The sequence below is a fragment of the Coregonus lavaretus genome (assembly GCF_964263955.1).
Source record: "Coregonus lavaretus genome assembly, contig: HAP1_SCAFFOLD_3364, whole genome shotgun sequence".
Lineage (NCBI taxonomy): Eukaryota > Metazoa > Chordata > Actinopteri > Salmoniformes > Salmonidae > Coregonus > Coregonus lavaretus.
In genome coordinates this window covers 38,336-64,246 of record NW_028166273.1, presented here as the reverse complement: position 1 = coordinate 64,246, position 25,911 = coordinate 38,336, and the positions used below count along the sequence as shown (strand labels likewise).

General features: G+C 46.2%; 1 protein-coding gene and 1 pseudogene across 2 annotated transcripts; both read left to right on the top strand.

Moving 5' to 3' along the window:
- Positions 1 to 4,973: 4,973 nt before the first annotated feature.
- On the top strand, positions 4,974 to 9,636 carry LOC311114911 (ras-related protein Rab-5C-like; the record flags this gene model as incomplete). Its single annotated transcript, XM_084190129.1, has 3 exons — positions 4,974 to 5,096; positions 5,320 to 5,413; positions 8,417 to 9,636. Coding segments are annotated over 3 exons (345 nt in total), but the record flags the coding sequence as incomplete, so codon positions are not given.
- A 365-nt stretch (positions 9,637 to 10,001) lies between these two features.
- On the top strand, positions 10,002 to 23,218 carry LOC311114910 (histone acetyltransferase KAT2A-like; annotated as a pseudogene). The gene is made up of 22 exons: positions 10,002 to 10,005; positions 10,157 to 10,189; positions 15,021 to 15,211; positions 15,550 to 15,676; positions 16,298 to 16,443; positions 16,579 to 16,668; positions 16,769 to 16,950; positions 17,136 to 17,327; positions 17,451 to 17,557; positions 17,885 to 17,995; positions 18,194 to 18,330; positions 18,507 to 18,715; positions 18,828 to 18,924; positions 19,098 to 19,208; positions 19,290 to 19,553; positions 19,645 to 19,773; positions 19,932 to 20,117; positions 20,253 to 20,503; positions 20,628 to 20,939; positions 21,137 to 21,327; positions 21,446 to 21,536; positions 22,483 to 23,218. The product of its transcript is annotated as a histone acetyltransferase KAT2A-like (transcript).
- Positions 23,219 to 25,911: the final 2,693 nt, after the last annotated feature.

Genomic DNA, 25,911 nt, shown 5'->3' with positions numbered 1-25,911 from the left:
GTGGATTCTATTCTGTTCTATTTTAATTTAAACACACACAATCCCAACGCAAATCTTAACACTGTATCTACAACAGCAAACACAAGTTATATACACACACACAAACACATTCACATACACACACAAACACTCACACACCAACATTCACATACCACACGCACCCTATCGTCCTCACACAGTACAGTGCACGTCAAGGCATTGTGTCCTCAACCACAGAAACACATGGATTGCATCCCAAATGACACCGTATTTCCTATTTAGTGCACTACTTTTGACCAGGGCCCATAGGGCTCTGGTCAAAAATAGTGCACTATATATGGAATAGGGTGCCATTTGCGGCTCAGCCATGGTTCACTGGGACCCAAGGCATCCCATGCACCCAGGCCTGAGTCCAAACTCTGAGCGTGTCCAATCAGCCAAGGCTTTACTAGAGGCCAAATCTGAAGCATATAATTGGGTTTTAATCAGCTTTCTCATTCAGGCGAACGCTAAAGATTAGGGCAGCACGGGCTCCGCTCAAAATAAGCATTCATAAAGGCGTGTGAAAGCCTCTGACCCACCGCAGCGAATCATACAGACCAACAGACACGAGACCGCATGCTCTTCCTCAACCTCTTCCTCTCTTCATCTCTCCATTTTCTCTCACACTCCATCCTTCATGTTTCTCTCTCTCCTCTTTCCCCACTCCATCTCTCACTTTTCTTTGCTCTCTCTCTTCCTCTCTCTCTTTCTCTCTCTTTCGCTCATGGGGATCCACACAAGTCAGGCAGGGGAGGAAAAGTGCCCTTCTTATCAAAAAGGGCACATGCCACCCCTACACAAAGATACACATACAGTGGGGAGAACAAGTATTTTATACACTGCCGATTTTGCAGGTTTTCCTACTTACAAAGCATGTAGAGGTCTGTAATTTTTATCATAGGTACACTTCGACTGTGAGAGACGGAATCTAAAACAAAAATCCAGAAAATCACATTGTATGATTTTTAAGTAATTATTTATTGCATGACATAAGTATTTGATACATCAGAAAATCAGAACTTAATATTTGGTACAGAAACCTTTGTTTGCAATTACAGAGATCATACGTTTTCTGTAGGTCTTGACCAGGTTTGCACACACTGCAGCAGGGATTTTGGCCCACTCCTCCATACAGACCTTCTCCAGATCCTTCAGGTTTCGGGGCTGTCGCTGGCAATACAGACTTTCAGCTCCCTCCAAAGATGTTCTATTGGGTTCAGGTCTGGATACTGGCTAGGCCACTCCAGGACCTTGAGATGCTTCTTACGGAGCCACTCCTTAGTTGCCCTGGCTGTGTGTTTCGGGTCGGTGTCATGCTGGAAGACCCAGCCACGACCCATCTTCAATGCTCTTACTGAGGGAAGGAGGTTGTTGGCCAAGATCTCGCGATACATGGCCCCATCCATCCTCCCCTCAATACGGTGCAGTCGTCCTGTCCCCTTTGCAGAAAAGCATCCCCAAAGAATGATGTTTCCACCTCCATGCTTCACGGTTGGGATGGTGTTCTTGGGGGTTGTACTCATCCTTCTTCTTCCTCCAAACACGGCGAGTGGAGTTTAGACCAAAAAGCTCCATTTTGGTCTCATCTGACCACAACACTTTCACCCAGTTCTCCTCTGAATCATTCAGATGTTCATTGGCAAACTTCAGACGGGCATGTATATGTGCTTTCTTGAGCAGGGGGACCTTGCGGGCGCTGCAGGATTTCAGTCCTTCACAGCGTAGTGTCTTACCAATTGTTTTCTTGGTGACTATGGTCCCAGCTGCCTTGAGATCATTGACAAGATCCTCCCGTGTAGTTCTGGGCTGATTACTCACCGTTCTCATGATCATTGCAACTCCACGAGGTGAGATCTTGCATGGAGCCCCAGGCCGAGGGAGATTGACAGTTATTTTGTGTTTCTTCCATTTACGAATAATCGCACCAGCTGTTGTCACCTTCTCACCAAGCTGCTTGGCGATGGTCTTGTAGCCCTTCCAGGCTTGTGTAGGTCTACAATCTTGTCCCTGACATCCTTGGAGAGCTCTTTGGTCTTGGCCATGGTGGAGAGTTTGGAATCTGATTGATTGATTGCTTCTGTGGACAGGTGTCTTTTATACAGGTAACAAACTGAGATTAGGAGCACTCCCTTTAAGAGTGTGCTCCTAATCTCAGCTCGTTACCTGTATAAAAGACACCTGGGAGCCAGAAATCTTTCTGATTGAGAGGGGGTCAAATACTTATTTCCCTCATTAAAATGCAAATCAATTTGTAACATTTTTGACATGCGTTTTTCTGGATTTTTTTGTTGTTATTCTGTCTCTCACTGTTCAAATAAACCTAGCATTAAAATTATAGACTGATAATTTCTTTGTCTGTGGGCAAACGTACAAAATCAGTAGGGGATCAAATACTTTTTTCCCTCACTGTATATAAACTTCCGACTTCAACTGTACACAAGCAGCCAACTCTGCTGCCCCATGTACATAGAGACATTAAACACTGGACACTTCCCGTTTCTTTTATACTGTTTTTCACACTGTGTATTCATATACTGTATTATTCACATAGCTCATTCTAATATTTCTACTACTGTACATTGCATTTTTGTTATAGCGCTTATACACACGCTTATCTCAGCTCGTTACCTGTATAAAAGACACCTGGGAGCCAGAAATCTTTCTGATTGAGAGGGGGTCAAATACTTATTTCCCTCATTAAAATGCGTTTTTCTTGATTTTTTCGTTGTTATTCTGTCTCTCACTGTTCAAATAAACCTACCATTAAAATATAGACTGATCATGTCTTTGTCAGTGGGCAAACATACAAAATCAGCTGGAAACCAATACTTGATGGCTCGATGGATACCTGTCCTCAAAGAGCGCTCACGTTTCTATAACATTCAAAGAATTCCACTGCAAAAGTTGGGTAATGAGTAACTGTCTTTTCAGCTTCACCTAGTGTTTTAAACCTACACACAGATGTTGGGAACTTTCATTATGATTTAGCGTTTTTTTTTTTTACACCGAGTCACATCATGCAGCAGGAGCCACAGTAGGGTGAGGCTGGAGAGACAGGATGCTCGGTGCTTACACTAGCCAAAGCCTTAGGACGAGTCAGCATTTTGTTTCTTTTTTTAAAAACCTGTCGTCAGCTGTCTGGTCTAAGGTCACCAAGCTTTAGTATGGAGCGGGCTTCCTCTATGAGCGCTGCTGCACATTTCCCTCAGCCATGTGACACAATTCAAATTCAAACCCTCAACAAGTATCCTTTGCTCTCGTAACTGACACTTCTCTAGATATATATAATAGAGCTCTTGTGTGAAAAACAAACATCCATTGTGAAATCTATCTTTGTCATGTACACTGCTCAAAAAAATAAAGGGAACACTTAAACAACACAATGTAACTCCAAGTCAATCACACTTCTGTGAAATCAAACTGTCCACTTAGGAAGCAACACTGATTGACAATACATTTCACATGCTGTTGTGCAAATGGAATATACAACAGGTGGAAATTATAGGCAATTAGCAAGACACCCCCAATAAAGGAGTGGTTCTGCAGGTGGTGACCACAGACCACTTCTCAGTTCCTATGCTTCCCGGCTGATGTTTTGGTCACTTTTGAATGCTGGCGGTGCTTTCACTCTAGTGGTAGCATGAGACTGAGTCTACAACCCACACAAGTGGCTCAGGTAGTGCAGCTCATCCAGGATGGCACATCAATGCGAGCTGTGGCAAGAAGGTTTGCTGTGTCTGTCAGCGTAGTGTCCAGAGCATGGAGGCGCTACCAGGAGACAGGCCAGTACATCAGGAGACGTGGAGGAGGCCGTAGGAGGGCAACAACCCAGCAGCAGGACTGCTACCTCCGCCTTTGTGCAAGGAGGAGCAGGAGGAGCACTGCCAGAGCCCTGCAAAATGACCTCCAGCAGGCCACAAATGTGCATGTGTCTGCTCAAACGGTCAGAAACAGACTCCATGAGGGTGGTATGAGGGCCCGGCGTCCACAGGTGGGGGTTGTGCTTACAGCCCAACACCGTGCAGGACGTTTGGCATTTGCCAGAGAACACCAAGATTGGCAAATTCGCCACTGGCGCCCTGTGCTCTTCACAGATGAAAGCAGGTTCACACTGAGCACATGTGACAGAGTCTGGAGACGCCGTGGAGAACGTTCTGCTGCCTGCAACATCCTCCAGCATGACCGGTTTGGCGGTGGGTCAGTCATGGTGTGGGGTGGCATTTCTTTGGGGGGCTGCACAGCCCTCCATGTGCTCGCCAGAGGTAGCCTGACTGCCATTAGGTACCGAGATGAGATCCTCAGACCCCTTGTGAGACCATATGCTGGTGCGGTTGGCCCTGGGTTCCTCCTAATGCAAGACAATGCTAGACCTCATGTGGCTGGAGTGTGTCAGCAGTTCCTGCAAGAGGAAGGCATTGATGCTATGGACTGGCCCGCCCGTTCCCCAGACCTGAATCCAACTGAGCACATCTGGGACATCATGTCTCGCTCCATCCACCAACGCCACATTGCACCACAGACTGTCCAGGAGTTGGCGGATGCTTTAGTCCAGGTCTGGGAGGAGATCCCTCAGGAGACCATCCGCCACCTCATCAGGAGCATGCCCAGGCGTTGTAGGGAGGTCATACAGGCACGTGGAGGCCACACACACTACTGAGCCTCATTTTGACTTGTTTTAAGGACATTACATCAAAGTTGGATCAGCCTGTAGTGTGGTTTTCCACTTTAATTTTGAGTGTGACTCCAAATCCAGACCTCCATGGGTTGATACATTTGATTTCCATTGATAATTTTTGTGTGATTTTGTTGTCAGCACATTCAACTATGTAAAGAAAAAAGTATTTAATAAGATTATTTCATTCATTCAGATCTAGGATGTGTTATTTTAATGTTCCCTTAATTATTTTGAGCAGTGTATTTCATCAAATCACAAGTGTTTTTTTCCTGTGCAGGACACATTCACACGCGCAAAGAACTGGGTGAAGGAGCTCCAACGACAAGCCAGCCCCAACATCGTCATTGCACTGGCAGGGAACAAAGCTGACCTTTCCAACAAAAGAGCTGTGGACTTCCAGGTACTGAGGAACTCCTAACAGTTAGATGCTGCTCCCACTGGACTATTAGTGGGAAATGTTAAGGTTGTTTAAACAGTAGAATGTCTACAAATGACATTTTTATCATTTCTGTTGATATTCATGAATGCTCACAAACTCTCAAAATGTTGGGTTATTACTGAGTGTATCTATATGTTTGTGATAGACCTCTAAAGATCTCTGTCCTTCCTTTGTTTTTTTGTAGGAAGCACAAGCGTACGCAGATGACAACAGTTTGCTCTTCATGGAGACTTCAGCCAAGACGGCCATGAACGTCAATGAGATCTTTATGGCCATAGGTACGTGTACCACATTATTATGTGTGCATGTATACACTGAGTGTCACACCCTGGCTCTGGGGACTCTAGTATGTTGAGCCAGGGTGTGAGTTTTCATTTGTTTATGTTCTAGTTGTTGTATATCTATGTTGGCCAGGGTGGCTCCCAATCAGAGACGGCTGTAGCTCGTTGTCTCTGATTGGGAGTCATACTTAGGTAGCCGTTAGGCATTCATTATTTGTGGTTTCTTGTTCCGTGTGGGTTTGTTTATGTAACCAGGGACGTCACGTTTTCGTTTTGTTGTTTTGATCATGTGATCATTCTAATAAATAAAATGTTCGCTTTCAACGCTGCGCCTTGGTCCTCCTCTATGAATGACGATCGTGACAGAAGAAACCACCAAGATGTGACCAAGCAGCGTGTCCAGGAGCCATCGCCAGGGAGATCCCTAACAGATCTCCTTCGCCTCCTCGACTGGGTCAAGCCGAGTGAGGAAGAGAAGGGCTTGACATTGTGGCAGAAGGGCGAAAGGCTGGCGAGGGACATGGAGACCTGGTCCACGGGTAGGGGAGACGCCCAGAAATTTTTTAGGGGGGGGCTAACGCCGTGGACGACGGGCCAGCAGGAGACCGCCGCAGAGCGGCCCAGCGGATTGGCAGAGGAGGCCGCCAGGTTACGGGGGCCACTGGTCGAAGAGGGGGTGGAAGATGTAGAGGCACGGCGAGAGGTACTGGCGTGTGTTGCCAGTCCGGTCCGGCCTGTTCCTGATCCCCACGTAGGGCCAGTGGTGTGTGTTCCCAGTACGGTCCGGCCTGTTCCTGCCACTCGCACCAAGTCTACGGTGCGCATCGCCAGCTCGGCCCGGCCCATTCCTGCTCCCCGCACCAAGTCAGTGGTGCGTTTCGTCAGCCCTGTCCGGCCCGTTCCTGCTCTCCGCACCAAGTCTGTGGTGCACGTCGCCAGCCCAGTCCGGCCCATTCCTGCTCCCCGCACCAAGTCAGTGGTGCGTTTCGTCAGCCCTGTCCGGCCCGTTCCTGCTCTCCGCACCAAGTCTGTGGTGCGCGTCGCCAGCCCAGTCCGGCCCATTCCTGCTCCCCGCACCAAGTCAGTGGTGCGTTTCGTCAGCCCTGTCAGGCCCGTTCCTGCTCCCCGCACCAAGTCAGTGGTGCGCGTCGTCAGCCCGGTCCGGCCCGCTCCTGCTCCCTGCACCAAGTCAGTGGTGCGTTTCGTCAGCCCGGCTCGGCCCGCTCCTGCTCCCCACACCAAGCCAGTGGTGTGCGTCGTCAGTCCGGCACGGCCCGTGCCTGTTCCACCGGTGGCGGGTCCGGCACCGGTCAGGTGCTGCGTCACGCCGGAGTTAGAGCAATCCGCTCCACCAGTGTTCAGTTCAGCTCCGGTCAGCAGGGCCAGACCGGACCAGGGGTACTTTGGGGGGTTAGAGAAGTAGTGGGGGTCATGTCCGGAGCCGGATCCGCCGCCGAGGCGGAGTGCCCACCCGGTCCCTCCCCTGTTGTATTTGGTTGGCGCGGTCGGAGTCCGCGCCTTTAGGGGGGGGTACTGTCACGCCCTGGCTCTGGGGACTCTAGTGTGTTGAGCCAGGGTGTGAGTTTTCATTTGTTTATGTTCTAGTTGTTGTATATCTATGTTGGCCAGGGTGGCTCCCAATCAGAGACGGCTGTAGCTCGTTGTCTCTGATTGGGAGTCATACTTAGGTAGCCGTTAGGCATTCATTATTTGTGGTTTCTTGTTCCGTGTGGGTTTGTTTATGTAACCAGGGACGTCACGTTTTAGTTTTGTTGTTTTGATCGTGTGATCATTCTAATAAATAAAATGTTCGCATTCAATGTTCGCCTTGGTCCTCCTCTATGAATGACGATCGTGACACTGAGTATATCAAACATTAGGAACACCTTCCTAATATTGAGTTGCACCCCCGCTTTTGCCCTCGGAACAGCCTAAATTCTTTGGGGCATTGACTCTATAAGGTGTCAAGCGTTCCATAGGGATGCTGGCCCATGTTGACTCCAATGCTTTCGACAGTTATGTCAAGTAGGCTCGATGATCTTTGGGTGGTGGACCATTCTTGATATACACAGCAAACTGTTAAGCGTGAAAAACCCAGCACATACACAATCCAAACCCAGCACATACACAAATCAAATGTTATTTGTCACATGCGCCGAATACAACAGGTGTAGACCTTACAGTGAAATGTTTACTTACAAGCCCTTAACCAACAATGCAATTTTAAGAAAGAATACCAATGCAAATAGTCTGGGTAGCTATTTGATTAGATGTTCAGGAGTCTTATGACTTGGGGGTAGAAGCTGTTTAGAAGCCTCTTGGACCTAGACTTGGCGCTCCGGTACTGCTTGCCGTGCGGTAGCAGAGAGAACAGTCTATGACCAGGGTGGCTGTAGTCTTTGACAATTTTTAGTTGTAGTTGAACCTTTTTAGCAGTTGTAGAACCTGACTGATGCAACCAGTCAGGATGCTCTCGATGGTGCAGCTGTAGAACCTTTTGAGAATCTGAGGACCCATGCCAAATCTTTTCAGTCTCCTTAGTGGGAATAGGTTTTGTCGTGCCCTCTTCACAACTGTCTTGGTGTGCTTGGACCATCTTAGTTTGTTGGTGATGTGGACACCAAGGAACTTAAAGCTTTCAACTTGCTCCACTACAGCCCCGTCGATGAGAATGGGGGTGTGCTCGGTCCTCTTCTTTTTCCTGTAGTCCACAATCATCTCCTTTGTCACACATACACAATCCATGTCTCAACTGTCTCGAGGCTTAAAAATCTGTCTTTAACATGTCTCCTCTCCTTCATCTACGCTTGATTTTGAAGTGGATTTAACAATTGACATCAATAAGGGATCATAGCTTTCACCTGGTCAGTCTGTCATGGAAAGAGCAGGTGTTCATAATGTTTTGTATACTCGGTGTACATTTCTTCCCAGAACAAATTAAATGTGTAGAAACCATGAAGGCTTCCTACTCACTGTTTCTTTTTTTCCCTTCTCCTGTAGCCAAGAAGCTTCCTAAGAACGAGCCAGCAGGTGGAGCCAGTGGCCGGGCCAGTGGCCGGGCAGGAGTGGACCTGCAGGAAGCCGCCCCACAGGCTGGTGGTAGCAAGTGCTGTGGAGGTGGGAACTAACCAACTGGACCGACACACCAACCAACCTGCAGTATCAACCAACTGACCAGACCAGCTGACAAACACATCCCACGGTCAAACCAACCGACGGTCTGACCAACCCCATGCACCAATACTGCACTGATCAACTGATAAGCAAACCAGCTCACAGGCCAATCAACTGTCAACACACAACTCCAAGGTTCCAATGATCCGACCAACAGACATGACACAATTATGACCAACATGATGACCTAAAACTGTTTTAACTTATCCGAGGACATAACAACCCAGTATCTGCAACGAAACTATGGACATCTGACAACACCCAGGCAAAAAACAACAACCCCACTTAGGGAGGAAAAAAATATCAATCCTTACCAATCGCACATAACAGAGCACTGTTCTTCTTTGTTTCACTGTATTTCTGTAAGAAAAATAAAAAATCAAACGCAACTGGGAGGAATAATGAACAGGCTCTTTGGCCCTCTCCTTTCTGTCTCTCCCTCTCTCTTGTCATTTCTTTACCATAATACCACAGTATTTCAACGTATGTCTTCTGTCACTGTTCTAACCCTGTTTAGTTTGGTGGTGGGTGAATGTAGCAATTCTCATGATTTAATTTTGTCTTGTTCCTGATCGTCACCCTTGGGCAAAAGAAGGGAGAGTGTTCAACTCCTCAACCCCAAATAAGGAGTTAGGAGAACAGTTGTTTCCTTCCAGATATAGCAGTTGTGTAGATGAACTGAACTATTACATTGTTATTATTATTGTTATTACTTTCACTTATTTTTGGCACAAGTTAAACAGTATGATTTCAAAGACTAGACCACCTAAGGTTTTCCAATCATTAATCTATGATATCCAACCATATACATAGTGCATTAACATCATTGTCACCAATAAGTCATTTTTAGTATTAATATAATGTCTCTGAATCATTCATATACAATGACGAAAGTGGAATAAAACACAAAGCAAGATTTGTTTTCCTGACCAAAATCACAATTGTGTATTGAAAACATGTTGCTATTATTTGTATAATTATTTTCTTCAAATATGTAACCAATCAGTAGTTACTGTCAATACAATACCTTCCCAATCTCAACATGATACTTTGTCATCCTCAATTATTTTTGTCATGTAAAGATGTCTTTTTTATTTGTATACAATTATTTTGTTTCTGAAGATTCTCTGGTATGGGGTGCACTGGTTCTGTCATCTGTTGTGATTTCAGATTTTATCAGTTTCTTTTGCTTTTCTTTTTCTCTGTTCTTTTTTTACTTTTTCATATCGGGGAGGGATCGTCTGTTATGACATCAATGATTAGCACAACAGTACCTTCAGCTGTCACTGCTGTGAGATGGGGGACATGGGGAGGGCAGGGGTAAACAAAGCAAAACAACATTGTAATTTTACCAATAAATAAGGGGGGAGGTATCTCATTGTCTGCCTGTCTTCTCATTTGTTGTATGACAATGGGTATTGGAGTAGAAGATTTTTCACTTAGTTTTCACCTAACAGCTATGAGTATCTTTACCGACATGTTGGGCGTACCGTAGTTGTTTCCAGTCATACAGAAGCCTTTGTTCTCTAATTCTCGATCTTCTCTAATTCTCAATCTCATCAATAGATCCTCATCAGTCTAAGAAGCCAGCTGAGCTCAGTGAGATTCTTTCTGCTGAAAAATCTCACACTATGGTCTGACTGAATTCCTCACATTCCTGCTCCACAGTCGTGGTCGTCGTCGTCCCGCCAGTGGATTTAGTTGGCCAAAACCCCTTTGCTCTCTCTCTGACATGACAGTAATGGCTGGGGCAGATTATACTTTACCAGACTAGTTGTAAACAGCTGTTGCCCCAAAGCTGAAACCTTTCATTTCAAACGCAAAGGGATAAGTACACATTTTAAGTTATTTCGATTATTTATCCTACATGTTACACAAGAACCTCTCACAACAGTCCTCATTGAAGTTAGAAAGTTAGTGTGCTCTACTGACCTCTACTGGATCGTTAAAGTAGAATTTATACTCAATGGTGGTCAATAAATAGTGTAGCTAATTCAACACAGTGTAATTCTGTATTGTTCTATGTAAATGCATTTGTATGTTTTCATTGCAAACTTTGACAATTCCGGCTACTTTCAATAATTTAGGCAGACTGCAGGGGCCACTGAGACTACAGTACCCATACTGCCTTTCTTCAAATCCAGGGCGAGGGGAGAGGTGAGCGACCCAAAAAAGGGGTGGAGTGGAACCAATGATGTGTATACGTACCATTGAGTGGAACAGGCTGCAGTGAAGCGTGCGTTTTGATATGTCGGACCCGGCGGCACAGACATTTACATTTACATTTTAGTCATTTAGCAGACACTCTTATCCAGAGCGACTTACAGGAGCAATTAGGGTTAAGTGCCTTGCTCAAGGGCACATTTACGTCATTTAGCAGACGCTCTTATCCAGAGCGACTTACAAATTGGTGCATTCACCCTATAGCCAGTGGGATAACCACTTTACCATGGGGGTGATTACTTTATCCTATCCCAGGTATTCCTTAAAGAGGTGGGGTTTCAAATGTCTCCGGAAGGTGGTGAGTGGCTCCGCTGTCCTGGCGTCGTGAGGGAGCTTGTTCCACCATTGGGGTGCCAGAGAAGCGAACAGTTTTGACTGGGCTGAGCGGGAACTATGCTTCCGCAGAGGAAGGGGAGCCAGCAGGCCAGAGGTGGATGAACGCAATGCCCTCGTTTGGGTGTAGGGACTGATCAGAGCCTGAAGGTACGGAGGTGCCGTTCCCCTCACTGCTCCATAGGCAAGCACCATGGTCTCGTAACGGATGCGAGCTTCAACTGGAAGCCAGTGGAGTGTGCGGAGGAGGGGGGTGACGTGAGAGAACTTGGGAAGGTTGAACACCAGACGGGCTGCGGCATTCTGGATGAGTTGTAGGGGTTTAATGGCACAGGCAGGGAGCCCAGCCAACAGCGAGTTGCAGTAATCCAGACGGGAGATGACAAGTGCCTGGATTAGGACCTGTGCCGCTTCCTGTGTAAGGCAGGGTCGTACTCTCCAAATGTTGTAGAGCATGAACCTGCAGGATCGGGTCACCGCCTTGATGTTGGTCGGAGAACGACAGGGTGTTGTCCAGGGTCACGCCAAGGCTCTTCGCACTCTGGGAGGAGGATACAACGGAGTTGTCAACCGTGATGGCGAGATCATGGAACGGGCAGTCCTTCCCTGGGAGGAAGAGCAGCTCCGTCTTGCCAGGGTTCAGCTTGAGGTGGTGATCCGTCATCCATACTGATATGTCTGCCAGACATGCAGAGATGCGATTCGCCACCTGGTTATCAGAAGGGGGAAAGGAGAAGATTAGTTGTGTATCGTCAGCGTAGCAATGATAGGAGAGGCCATGTGAGGATATGACAGAGCCAAGTGACTTGGTGTATAGGGAGAAAAGGAGAGGGCCTAGAACTGAGCCCTGGGGGACACTAGTGGTGAGAGCACGTGGTGCGGAGACAGCTTCTCGCCACGCCACTTGGTAGGAGCGACCGGTCAGGTAGGACGCAATCCAGGAGTGAGCCGCGCCGGAGATGCCCAGCTCGGAGAGGGTGGAGAGGAGGATCTGATGGTTCACAGTATCAAAGGCAGCAGACAGGTCTAGAAGGACAAGAGCAGAGGAGAGAGAGTTAGCTTTAGCAGTGCGGAGAGCCTCCGTGACACAGAGAAGAGCAGTCTCAGTTGAATGACCAGTCCTGAAACCTGACTGGTTTGGATCAAGAAGGTCATTCTGAGAGAGATAGCAAGAGAGTTGGCTAAAGACGGCACGCTCAATAGTTTTGGAAAGAAAAGAAAGAAGGGATACTGGTCTGTAGTTGTTGACATCAGTGGGATCGAGTGTTGGTTTTTTGAGAAGGGGTGCAACTCTCGCTCTCTTGAAGACGGAAGGGACATAGCCAGCGGTCAAGGATGAGTTGATCAGCGAGGTGAGGTAGGGGAGAAGGTCACCGGAGATGGTCTGGAGAAGAGAGGAGGGGATGGGGTCAAGCGGGCAGGTTGTTGGGCGGCCTGCAGTCACTAGTCGCAAGATTTTGTCTGGAGAGAGAGGGGAGAAAGAAGTCAAAGCATAGGGTAGGGCAGTGTGAGCAGGACCAGCAGTGTCATTAGACTTAACAAACGAGGATCGGATGTCGTCAACCTTCTTTTCAAAGTGGTTGACGAAGTCATCCACAGAGAGGGAGGAGGGGGGGGGGGGAGGATTCAGCAGTGAGGAGAATGTGGCAAAGAGCTTCCTAGGGTTAGAGGCAGATGCTTGGAATTTAGAGTGGTAGAAAGTGGCCTTAGCAGCAGAAACAGATGAAGAAAATGTAGAGAGGAGGGAGTGAAAAGATGCCAGGTCGGCAGGGAGTTTAGTTTTCTTCCATTTCCGCTCAGCTGCCCGGAGCTCTGTTCTGTGAGCTCGCAATGAGTCATCAAGCCACAGAGCTGGAGGGGAGGACCGAGCCGGCCGGGAGGATAGGGGACACAGGGAGTCAAAGGATGCAGAAAGGGAGGAGAGGAGGGTTGAGGAGGCAGAATCAGGAGATTGGAGGGAGAAGGATTGAGCAGAGGGAAGAGATGATAGGATGGAAGAGGAGAGAGTAGTGGGAGAGAGAGAGCGAAGGTTGCGGCGGCGCGTTACCATCTGTGTAGGGGCAGAGTGAGTAGTGTTGGAGGAGAGCGAGAGAGAAAAGGATACAAAGTAGTGGTCGGAGACATGGAGGGGAGTTGCAGTGAGATTAGTAGAAGAGCAACATCTAGTGAAGATGAAGTCAAGCGTATTGCCTGCCTTGTGAGTAGGGGGGGGGGCGGTGAGAGGGTGAGGTCAAAAGAGGAGAGGAGTGGAAAGAAGGAGACAGAGAGAAATGAGTCAAATGTAGATGTAGGGAGGTTGAAATCCCCCAAAACTGTGAAGGGTGAGCCATCCTCAGGAAAGGAACTTATCAAGGCGTCAAGCTCATTGATGAACTCTCCAAGGGAACCTGGAGGGCGATAGATGACAAGGATATTAAGCTTAAATGGGCTAGTGACTGTGACAGCGTGGAATTCAAATGAGGAGATAGACAGATGGGTTAGGGGAAAAATGGAGAATGACCACTTGGGAGAGATGAGGATTCCTGTGCCACCACCCCTCTGACCAGATGCTCTCGGGGTATGCGAGAACACATGGTCAGACGAGGAGAGAGCAGTAGGAGTAGCAGTGTTTTCAGTGGTAATCCATGTTTCCGTCAGCGCCAGGAAGTCGAGGGACTGGAGGGTAGCATAGGCTTGGATGAAGTCAGCCTTGTTGGCAGCAGAACGGCAGTTCCAGAGGCTGCCTGAGACCTGGAACTCCAGGTGTGTGGTGCGTGCAGGGACCACCAGGTTAGAGAGGCAGCAGCCACGCGGTGTGAGGCGTTTGTGTAGCCTGTGCGGAGAGGAGAGAACAGGGATAGGCAGAGGCATAGTTGACAGGCTGTAGCAGATGGCTACAATAATGCAGAGGAGATCGGAATGAAATGAACTAAACATCTGGGAAAGGAGAGAGCAAGGCCTCCCTCACCAAAAAAAATATAACTCTCCCAACTTCCACCTCAGAAACTATAATTGTTTCACTGAACCACCCGAATAAAACTCTCCCAACTTCCACTTTAGAAATTAGAATTGTTGTAACCTACAGCGGTTCAATGTTTCAAGGACTAGACTCAACTTACTTTATTCAGCTAGCTAACTATGACGCCATAGCTAACTAGCATGCTATCATCCAATAACACACAGTTTAGCACCAATACTTGGTTACAACAAACTACAAATAGTGTGTTAACACACTAAACAGATAATTTGTGTCCGTGTCTAGTTCTTTCATAACGCAGCAATGATTAAACGTTGGCTAGCTAGCACAAAGATATTGTATTTAGCTACTACAGTACAGCTAGCTGGTAGTGTTGGCTAGCTAGCAATGGCTGCTGTGTTGACTTTGTTTGAAAAACGGCGTCGCTGCGAACGAATGTAGCTGGCTAAAAGGATATTGTATTTAGTTGCTACCGTTGCTAATAGCTACTAGCCAGCTAGTCCAGGAGGTGAGTTGGCTAGCTAGCTAGCTTCGTGTTACACCCGGCACCGCCGAATACAAAAGTAACCTACAATAACTACATACAACAACTACCCACAACAGCCCACGATGCCTACCTATAATACCTAACTACAATCTAAATACATAGTTTAAGCCTTACTCGACAAAGCCCAAGCTAAGTATAAAGCCAAACTTACCCAACGCCAGCTATCTGGGTGGCAGACTGCAATCAGTAGCTGTAATTAAGTACAGCAGCTACCAACCACCTAACGTTAATGCCTCGGATAATGAAGTTAGAAAAACAGCTGAATGGTAGGTAGCTAGCTGGCTCAAATACAGGTACTCTTAAGCGTGAAATAACATTGGAAACAACTAACCACAGTTGCTAAAAGTTACCAGTAGCTACCCGCCATTCAGCTGTCTTGCAACCCCGGCTACATCAAGCTCAGTCTGGTGGGACTGCTGGGGCGGGATCTGGATCGGGGAACAGTGACCCAGTCAGACCAGGTCTTAGCCAACAACAGCGGGCGAGTCAGAAATAAGCCCAAGTCAGAGCTTTTCCACGGGTGAAAAAGCTCGAGAAACTCGGAGTCTTCTCCGCTTGCAAGGTAGCTAAATAGCTAACGTTAGCTATATGGCTAGGCTAGCTAGCATAGCCAAGTTCACCAAAACAATTACTAGCTAACTAGCCATTTCCCCTACTTGCACAACCATCTAAACAAACAGAAACAAAACATCATTATCATTTGCATTTGGTTTCTAACATGCAATAATATCCTTCATAAATGTATATGGCGTACATGCGTATCTAACGTTACTGTCAAGAATATAGTTATCAACAGCAAGGCTAACCAACTTTGGTAGTAGCTAGCTAGGCAGCCAACTAGCATGAATCTGTTTTATTATGCTAGTGTGGGCTTCTGATTTATTTTCCTCTTATCTTTAGGCTAGTGACACATGCAAGTGCAATGGCTGGAAGAACCCACAACCGCCGCCAGCCACCCGTAGTATGGACTTACAGCAACAAGCGGCCAGCCTGAGCGAGTCCTGCCGCAGCTGCGGGCATGCACTGGGTAGGCTGCCTTATGACTCAACACTAGTTTGAAGGATAGATATGCTTCATGATCACACTGAACCTAATGTCATCAATACACATCATAGATATAGAATGTGTATGCTATTCCATAATAGCAATTATGATCATATAAATTGCACAATGTAGGTTTCAGCCTCATCTCTTTATTGAGTGAGTAGTAAAGTAACAATCCTTAGCTATTCCCCCTTTAAAGGGGCAGTCAGCAGTTGCTACATCCATTTTTGTGCTTATAAATTAATGATATGTACCTATTGATTCTTGAAGACTATAACTTATAAATGCTTAATGAGCTTAGTTCAACTGTCCTACCCCATCAGAACCCAAAATAGAAGCTTGTTTTACTCCAATGTTTGTAAACAATGTAAATGTAAAGAAACACTGTATAGCCTAAAAACATGGTTAAAACAATCATTTTAATATCATGGATGGTCAGTCCTCGCATACGTAGCTCTGTCTATGAATTTGAGAGTAGTTACTTTTCTCCAGCCCCATTCATAAACTTTTTACCTAAACAGTTGTGTGGAGTTCCTTTGCTATTGTTTCAACTGCTGATTGACACTTTAAGATGCTGATCTGTTATTGAACCCCTCCTGTGCAGCGGCCCATGTGTCCCACCTAGAGAACGTGTCAGAGGAGGAGATCAACAGGCTGCTGGGGATGGTGGTGGATGTGGAGAACCTCTTTATGTCTGTGCACAAGGAGGAGGACACTGACACCAAGCAGGTCTACTTCTACCTCTTCAAGGTATGACATCACTTCCCTCCATTCCAACCAGACAGACAAGTGTAAATGGCCATAACCTCCACTTTCCTGCCACTGGAGTCAATATCTGGCTTTGCACATCTTGACCCTCTCTCTCTTTTCATCTCTATCCCCCAGCTGCTGAGAAAATGCATCTTGCAGATGAGTCAGCCGATAGTGGAGGGATCATTGGGGAGACACCCCTTTCAGAAGCCCAACATAGAGCAGGTAGACAAGTCTCCTTCCTACCTGTTTGTCAAGCTGTTCTTTCCTTCTTGCCCAACAGTAAAATATTTTTTGTACAAGTTTGTTTTATTTTGTTTCTCAGGGAGTGTTGAACTTCGTTCAGTACAAATTCAGCCACCTGGCACCCAGAGAGAGGCAGACAATGTTTGAGCTCTCCAAGATGTTCCTCCTGTGCCTCAACTACTGGAAGCTGGAGACTCCCACACAGTTCCGCCAGCGGTCCCAGAAGGATGATGGCACAGCCTACAAAGTGGACTACACCAGGTGTGTGTGACATCTGTTGTGGAAAATGTTTGTTTTTTTGCAATGAATTGCATCTTGTTTTTTGTTGTTGTATTGCATCTTGTTTATTTTCTGTTAATGTAGAGGTCTCACTGCTGACTTCTCCTTTTGTTCCCATCAAAAGTGACTCACAACTACTGTAATCTAATCTGTGTCTTGTTTCCCAGGTGGCTGTGCTACTGCCATGTCCCCCAGAGTAACGACAGCCTGCCGCGCTATGAGACCACCCAGGTGTTTGGCCGCAGTCTGCTCAAGTCAATCTTCACCGTGACGCGCCGCCAGCTCCTGGAGAAGTTTAGAGTGGAGAAGGACAAGCTCCTACCAGAGAAACACACACTAATCCTCACACACTTTCCCAAGTACGTGGTGTCACGTTGATACTTATTGTGTTTCTCCCTCGAGTTACAATCAAACCAAGATTCTGGAGTGAGTGAGATGGACGCTGTGAATCTGTGGATTGTAACAAAGTGTTTGTGTCCCAGGTTTCTGTCTATGCTAGAGGAGGAGATCTATGGGGAAAACTCTCCCATCTGGGAGGCTGACTTCACCATGCCTGCCTCAGAGGGGGGCCAGCTGGGTCACCAGTTAGGTAGGGGGTACCTGTTACAACTAAATAAGTGGTTCTCATAAGATCCATAAAGGCACTTATAAATAATAATAATATGCCACTTAGCAGACGCTTTTATCCAAAGCGACTTACAGTCATGCGTGCATACATTTTTGTGTATGGGTGGTCCCGGGGATCGAACCCACTACCCTGGCGTTACAAGCGCCGGTGCTCTACCAGCTGAGCTACAGAGGACCACTTATAGGTTGTACAACATGTAATGTGTGATAATATTATACTTTTCCCTCTCTCCATTTTCAATAATCCTGTCTGGTCTCGGTCATTGTCCTGTGTTTCTGATCCTGGCAGTGATCAGCCCTGCTGCAGTGTCGGGTTCGCCCTCCATCTCTAAGGGCATGAACAGTGGCTCTTCGCTAGGCAGTCTGGGGCTGGACTCTGGCGTGGCCGAGCCCATAACAGGTCAGTAACTCTGGCAGCCCCGCCAAGCTAACTTTTGCTTTGTACTGGGTGTGAAGTAATAGCTGACGTTTGTTTTTATGTCTTACCTGTTGATGTGGGAGCTTGTATTTCCAATGCCTCCGTGTGATAGCCTCAGACACATAAACATCATATAAATTCATGGTGGTTATAGTAATGTTTTGTACTGTTTCCCCTCAGGAGAGAAGAGGAAGCTTCCAGAAGCTCTGACCCTGGAGGACGCCAAGAGGATCAGGGTGATGGGCGACATCCCCATGGAGTTGGTCAACGAGGTAATGATGACCATCACTGACCCGGCTACCATGTTGGGCCCAGAGGTAAGTGCTGCCCAAGACTGAGACGCGTCATTTAATGTCCATTCGCCAGTGCAACATGAATATTTATGTTGACTGATATATTTTATCAAGTCTAACATCTAAGTATGGAAACGGGATGTTTGTTAGAATGAATATAATAATGAACTATGTTGATAATCACTGTCACTCTCTGCTAGACGAGTCTGCTGTCTGCCAATGCTGCTCGTGATGAGACAGCCAGGCTGGAGGAGAGGCGGGGCATCATAGAGTTCCATGTCATAGGGAACTCTCTTTCCCAGAAGTCCAACAAGAAGATCCTGATGTGGCTGGTGGGCTTGCAGAACGTCTTCTCCCACCAGCTGCCTCGCATGCCCAAAGAGTACATCACACGCCTAGTGTTTGACCCGTACGTAGACAGTTTAACAGTTTCTCTCTCCTGTTATGTCTTCAGTGAAGCTTCTTGAAATGAGCTTTTTTTGACCATTTCTCCCCACTCTCTTGGACTGTTCTCTGTCCAGGAAGCACAAGACGCTGGCCCTAATCAAGGATGGCCGTGTCATCGGGGGCATCTGTTTCAGGATGTTCCCAACCCAGGGCTTTACAGAGCAAGTCAAGGTATGGACACACCTCTCCTTTACATGCAACAGCACAAATACTGAAATAAATTAGCTGGGTAAGTTGGACTTAATGGCTTGTTATTGTACTCACGGTATCTGTCAGAGTTTGAATGTATGTGTTGGACCAAGAGGCCGACATTTTCCCCTGATTGTTTGCCATTGTGGTTTCAGGGCTACGGTACTCACCTGATGAACCACCTAAAGGAGTACCACATCAAGCACAGCATCCTGTACTTCCTCACCTACGCTGATGAGTACGCCATTGGCTACTTCAAGAAGCAGGTATGGTATAGGATGATAACATGTACCTCTCTCTCTACCTCACCTCTGACCTCTCCCCTCTGGCTTGTTTTGTCATCACAGGGATTTCCCAAAGACATCAAAGTGACGAAGAGTCGTTACCTTGGTTACATCAAGGACTACGAGGGGGCTACCCTCATGGAATGTGAGCTAGATCTAACACTTTATGTTTACCCTTTACAGTTAGCTAATTTCGTTATTTATCGCCTTCAGATTTGTGACAACCTGGACTCAGTGATTGTGTCGTCTAAAGTGTATGCCCCTGAGCTGAAGAAAAAGGTCCCCAGACCCAGGAAAAGGTTTGACATCGTTGACAGAAGACCTCAGGTGAGTTCAATTCTGTTCTATAAACATATAGCCTTTGAACTTGAGAGCGGTATTGGTTTGAATTCAACAAACTCCTGTTGTTTTGTCTCAGGACCCATTTGGGGATCACCTGAAGTTCATGATGCAGTTTATCCATGACTTCATGGCCTTAGGGCCTTTTCTATCAGGGAGTTTGGCACGCAGGAGTATGAGGCAGACGTGGTGATTCTGGAGAAGAAGGGTAAATCATCCTCTTAATATGAAATAATACCACATTATAGAAGCAAAGCATAGGAATCATTTTCATGCACCAAATCACACAAGGAACCTTCCTCAGTCAATGCCATACTTTTGAATTCCATATTAAAACCTATTTTGCATGTGTGTTTCCTGGTGTAGGTGTGACGGACAGGAACAGACTACTGGCCCAGTGTGCTCTCCACCTGCGTCAGTACAACGACGCCCTGCTCATCAACGACACAGTGCGCATGGTGGATGCCTTTAGGGTCCTAGTGGCCTACTATAGCACCAAGAGTTCCACTGCCATGGATGGAACCGACTTCTTCCTGCTTGGACTCTACCAGGGTGAGAACCTGCAATTCCCTTGGAACAATCTCTCCCACTTTCTCACATACTGTATGCGTGTGATTCTTGGGAATATTAAGAGTATAGGAAGTTCAACTTCTGAACATTGATAGTCAGTGTCCTGATCCTCAACAGAGAACGAGGTGGAGCTGAGGAAACTGGCAGGCGATGACCGGTTTGAAAACCCTAAGATGGGGAAGCTTCAGAGCACCCTGCTGGAGCAGTTTGACCAGGGTGAGCACTCCAGAGGCATCCTCTTCTCCAAGACCCGTAAAAGCACCCACTGCTTGTATGACTGGGTGTCCAAGAACCCAGCCCTGCAGCGTGCTGGTATCAGGGCAGCCATTCTGACAGGCGCTGGCAACGGCATCAATTACATGACCCAGGTAACCTGACATTAAACACAGTCAGAACTTTTGGAGGTATAGAAAGGTGGGTTGGAAAGTGCCAATGCCTGTGTCATACCAACAACTGACCTCTGTTTGTGTGTTTCTGTGGGTGCGCTTGTAGAATGAGCAGAAGGACACAATCAAAAACTTCCGCCAGGGCTCCCTCAACCTCCTGATCTCCACCAGCGTTGCTGAGGAGGGCCTGGACATCCCAGAATGCAACCTGGTGGTGCGCTATGGGCTGCTGACCAATGAGATCGCACAACAGCAGGCCAGTGGCCGGGCTCGGGCGAGTGACAGCGTTTACTCTGTGGTGGCCCAGGCAGGGGGGCGGGAGGTGCGTCGGGAACATCTCAATGAATGTCTGGAGGAATTGACTGGCAGGGCCATCAGCGAAGTGCAGAGGATGGAGCCCAGGGAGTTCCAAATGAAGGTGAGGCTATTCCTCATGGTGGTGAGGCTGGTATCTTTCTCTATGTACTACCGCTGCAAGTATCTCATCTCTTTGGAAAAACCTACACTCACTCACTTTCCTTTTTTCCAGTATATGTCTTTTGAACCCGGCAGCCAATTCCTCATTCTCTAATCTCCTTTTCTTTAGATCTTTTCTCTCTCTGTCTCCACTATTAGATCACTGAGCTCCAGACAGAAGCGTTGTTGACCAGACAGTTGAAAGAACAGTTGAAGATCAAGAAGAAGGGTCGTTTCAGTGCTGCTAGCATTCAGCTCTCGTGTCGAGGCTGTTTTGTGCTCGTGGCCTTCGGCAATGACATTAAAGTAATTGAAAACGCACACCATGTCAACATCAACCCTGACTTTGAGTAAGTTGTGTTTCTCTAATGTCTGTCCCGATACTGTCACTGTCACATATTGGAAGTGTTTTTGCATCAGTGTGTTTGTGTGTGAGGAGTTAACATGTGCATGTGTGTGTGTTTTCAGGAGGTACTATAAAACCAATGGGCAGACCCTTCTGAAGACTTTTGAGGACTGGGAGCCAGGCCGTGTGATCAGCTGTGCTGCCTGTGGCAGGGTGAGGTTGGCCGTTAATCTCTAGCTTTTTATTTTAGGCCGAGGCTGCGGATCCGTAGGCAGATATTTTGTCTAGTGGCGCGCTGTTGTGTTGTGGCTGCATGAGAGAAAAAGGTCACCATTCTAAAACCTGAGGTGGTGTTTTTTGTCTTACAGTAACATTATTGTATTATGACTGTAAGTCGCTTTGGATAAAAGCGTCTGCTAAATGGCATATTATTATTATTATTATTATACTATGCTATTAAACTGAGTGTACAAAATATTATGAACACCAGCTCTTTCCATGACATAGACTGACCAGGTGAATCCACATGAAAGTTATGATCCCTTATTGATGTCACTTGTTAAATCCACTTCAATCAGTGTAGCGGAAAGGTAGGAGACAGGTTAAATAATTATTTTTAATCGTCGAGACAATTGAGACATGGATTGTGTATGTGTGCCATTCAGAGGTGAATGGGCAAGACAAAATATTTAAGTGATTTTGAACGGGGTATGGTAGTAGGTGCCAGGCACACTGGTAGAGACCATGCCCCGATGAATTGAGGCTGTTCTGAGGGCAAAGGGGGGTGTAACTCAATATTATGAAGGTGTTCCTTATGTTGTGTACGCTCAGTGTATATTCAGTTCTGTTATGTACAATACTATCATTATGTGATCTTGCAGAAATTGATTCAGCTTTGATCTCACTTTATTAAACGAGAACCATTCGCCAGAATAGCCTGTTCTCTAGGAGTAGAGCAGAGACTGTGCGTAAATACAGAATCTTGCACATGCACAGAAACTTCGGGACTTTTACACCCCGGGAAGAAAGGTCCAGTAGAATTTGTATCCGCAGCCTTTCCGTTTATCTTATGTTACTAGGACTATTCTATTGTCTTTTAACATGCTTATATATGGAAATCTACATCAGTATATTTGTTTATATATTTATATCTGAACAGCAATGGGGAATGGAAATGGTATATAAGGAGATTGCCCTGCTGCCCATTCTGGCCATCGAGAACTTTGCCATGGAGACTCCAGAGGGAAGAAAACTAGCCAAGAAGTGGAAGGACGTTGACTTTACAGTGGAGGAGTTTAACTTCACCACGTACTGTAATAACAAGTTCCCTGGCATGTTCGATTGATACACTATTACACTGGAAGAAGGACTACAACTGGTGTTTTCATGGTTTTCACCTTTCTCTTCCTTTCTCTCTCTGTCTCTTAGTCTGTGTTGCTTAGTCTAGACTACTTTTATGTTCCTTATGCATGATCCTGAAGTGTGTCGTAGTCCTATGACGGGGGAGAGATGCTGTGCCTTGGGTATGGTTGGCCCGGTAAATCAGGTCTGGCCGCCACACTGCTGTAGGCGGTGTGAGGCGGCAGTGTGCTAAAGCATGTTACACAATGGTCAGGGTTAGAATTAGCGCGACAGCTTTGTTTATGCCCAAGGTCCTCTCTCCCTCCCTCACCAGAGACGTGTGGGTTTCTTCTGCTGCATCGCAGCCAAGCACGCAAAAACATATGAACTTAGCAGCCCTGTTCTAAGATTAACTCAAATTATCAGTTTTTCTATTTTTAGCAAAGTACTATCAGCATCGTCCATATTTTGTCATGAATTTGATTGTGTGAATCTGTACTGTCTTTGTTTTAGCTTGAACCTGAAACGTATGCCCCCTCCTGATACTGCCTGAAACTTGCTGCTATGCACATGTCTGTATTGAATGTTATAAATGAAAAATAAAATAATAGATAACTAATAGAAATAAATAATAGAAGTATATAGATTTCACCTTCATTCCTGTCTTCATAAACTCTTGCACAAGATGGCGATCTTAGCCCTCCAATGTTTACTTCCATACCTGCAGTAGAGGGAACTTGTGTTTTTAGATTCCTTCTTTCCCTAACCTGTGCCCTTTAGTTTAGTATGGGGGAAGATTGTGTATGTGGCCATGGTCATCAACAGGTGTCTGTGCTGTTGGCTGCTATAGGTTTCAAGGTATAGGGAGCATTTACAAGCATTTCGCTACACCCACAATAACATCTACTTAATATGAGTATGTGACCAATAATAATGATTTGAGTGTATGAATGAATACTGGCTGTTGTTTTTGGAGCCTGGCCCTGCTGAGATTCCATAACCCCGGGCTGTGTAAGAGTGAGGAAGAGTTAGATATTGCTCTCCTATCCATGGGATATTTCAGTAAAGGTGCATACATTGCTGCACTGTATGTTTATATCAGAAATGAGCAGATATGATCACTAACTGTAATTCAGTCTGCTTACCTGGTTCTCTGGTGGCTAATGAGAAGGTTAGACCTAGAAGGTTGGTCAATGGAACGTTTAAAGGTCAATCACGAAAGGCAATATTTATTTCCAGTGCAAAGTTTTCTTTGCTCCTCAACTCCATCCTTGAAAAAACTTGTTTGGGTTTAGCAACTTCTAAAGGCTAGATTTAGCCATCGACATAATGGCTCCGGAGGGGATGGCTGCCGTTTTACGGGCTCCTAACCAATTGTGATATTTAGTGTTTTTTTGCATTGTTTGTAACTTATTTTGTACATAATGTTGCTGCTACCATCTCTTATGACCGGAAAGAGCTTCTGGATATCAGAACAGCAATTACTCACCTCAAACTGGATGAAGATTTTTTCTTTAATGAGTCTGATGCAAAGAATTTACTGTTTCTCCCGGACCATGCCCAAATCCCTGTCATTCGCATGAAGAAAATACGGAGATATAGGGGGCGCAGATCCGGGTGCCTTGTGAGAATTTGTCGGCGAGTGGGTAACCCGCCTCTACCATCTGTTCTATTGGCCAACTTTCAATCACTGGAGAATAAACAGGATGAGCTCTGTTCGAGACTATCCTACCAACGGGACATTAAAAACTGTAATATCTTATGTTTCACAGAGTCGTGGTTGAACGACGACATGGATAATATACAGTTGGCTGGGTTTTCCGTTGTCACGAACCGGCTCAAAGTTTGTAACAAAAGGGAGACAACGTGGATACAAGGAATACCAAAATATATATTTATTAACTAAAGTAAACTAAGTACAATTAACAATGGTGTGTGTAATCAGTAGTGTAAGTGATTGTTATGCATGCATAAATGTAATAATGCAAGGTGTTGAAAGGTGCCAAAGCAAACAAACAAAAAGCCACAAAAATACCACAACAAAAATCAATAAAGGTGTCTGCATGGAGAGAGCCCAATGAATGACCTCAGCATCCTTTACACACAGGAAGCAACGTTTAAGAGGAAAGAAGAACACAAGACCAGGAGGGAACAGACAGGAAAGATAGAACATGACAAAACCAAACAAAGAGCTGTCAAAGGACACCAGAAACAAAATTGTAGACCTGCACCAGGCTGGGAAGACTGAATCTGTAATAGGTAAGCAGCTTGGTTTGAAGAAATCAACTGTGGGAGCAATTATTAGGAAATGGAAGACATACAAGACCACTGATAATCTCCCTCGATCTGGGGCTCCACGCAAGATCTCACCCCGTGGGGTCAAACTGATCACAAGAACGGTGAGCAAAAATCCCAGAACCACACGGGGGGACCTAGTGAATGACCTGCAGAGAGCTGGGACCAAAGTAACAAAGCCTACCATCAGTAACACACTGCGCCATCGGGGACTCAAATCCTGCAGTGCCAGACGTGTCCCCCTGCTTAAGCCAGTACATGTCCAGGCCCGTCTGAAGTTTGCTAGAGTGCATTTGGATGATCCAGAAGAGGATTGGGAGAATGTCATATGGTCAGATGAAACCAAAATATAACTTTTTGGTAAAAACTCAACTTGTTGTGTTTGGAGGACAAAGAATGCTGAGTTGCATCCAAAGAACACCATACCTACTGTGAAGCATGGGGGTGGAAACATCATGCTTTGGGGTTGTTTTTCTGCAAAGGGACCAGGACGACTGATCCGTGTAAAGGAAAGAATGAATGGGGCCATGTATCGTGAGATTTTGAGTGAAAACCTCCTTCCATCAGCAAGGGCATTGAAGATGAAACGTGGCTGGGTCTTTCAGCATGACAATGATCCCAAACACACCGCCCGGGTAACGAAGGAGTGGCTTCGTAAGAAGCATTTCAAGGTCCTGGAGTGGCCTAGCCAGTCTCCAGATCTCAACCCCAGTAGAAAATCTTTGGAGGGAGTTGAAAGTCCGTGTTGCCCAGCGACAGCCCCAAAACATCACTGCTCTAGAGGAGATCTGCATGGAGGAATGGGCCAAAATACCAGCAACAGTGTGTGAAAACCTTGTGGAGACTTACAGAAAACGTTTGACCTGTGTCATTGCCAACAAAGGGTATATAACAAAGTATTGAGAAACTTTTGTTATTGACCAAATACTTATTTTCCACCATAATTTGCAAA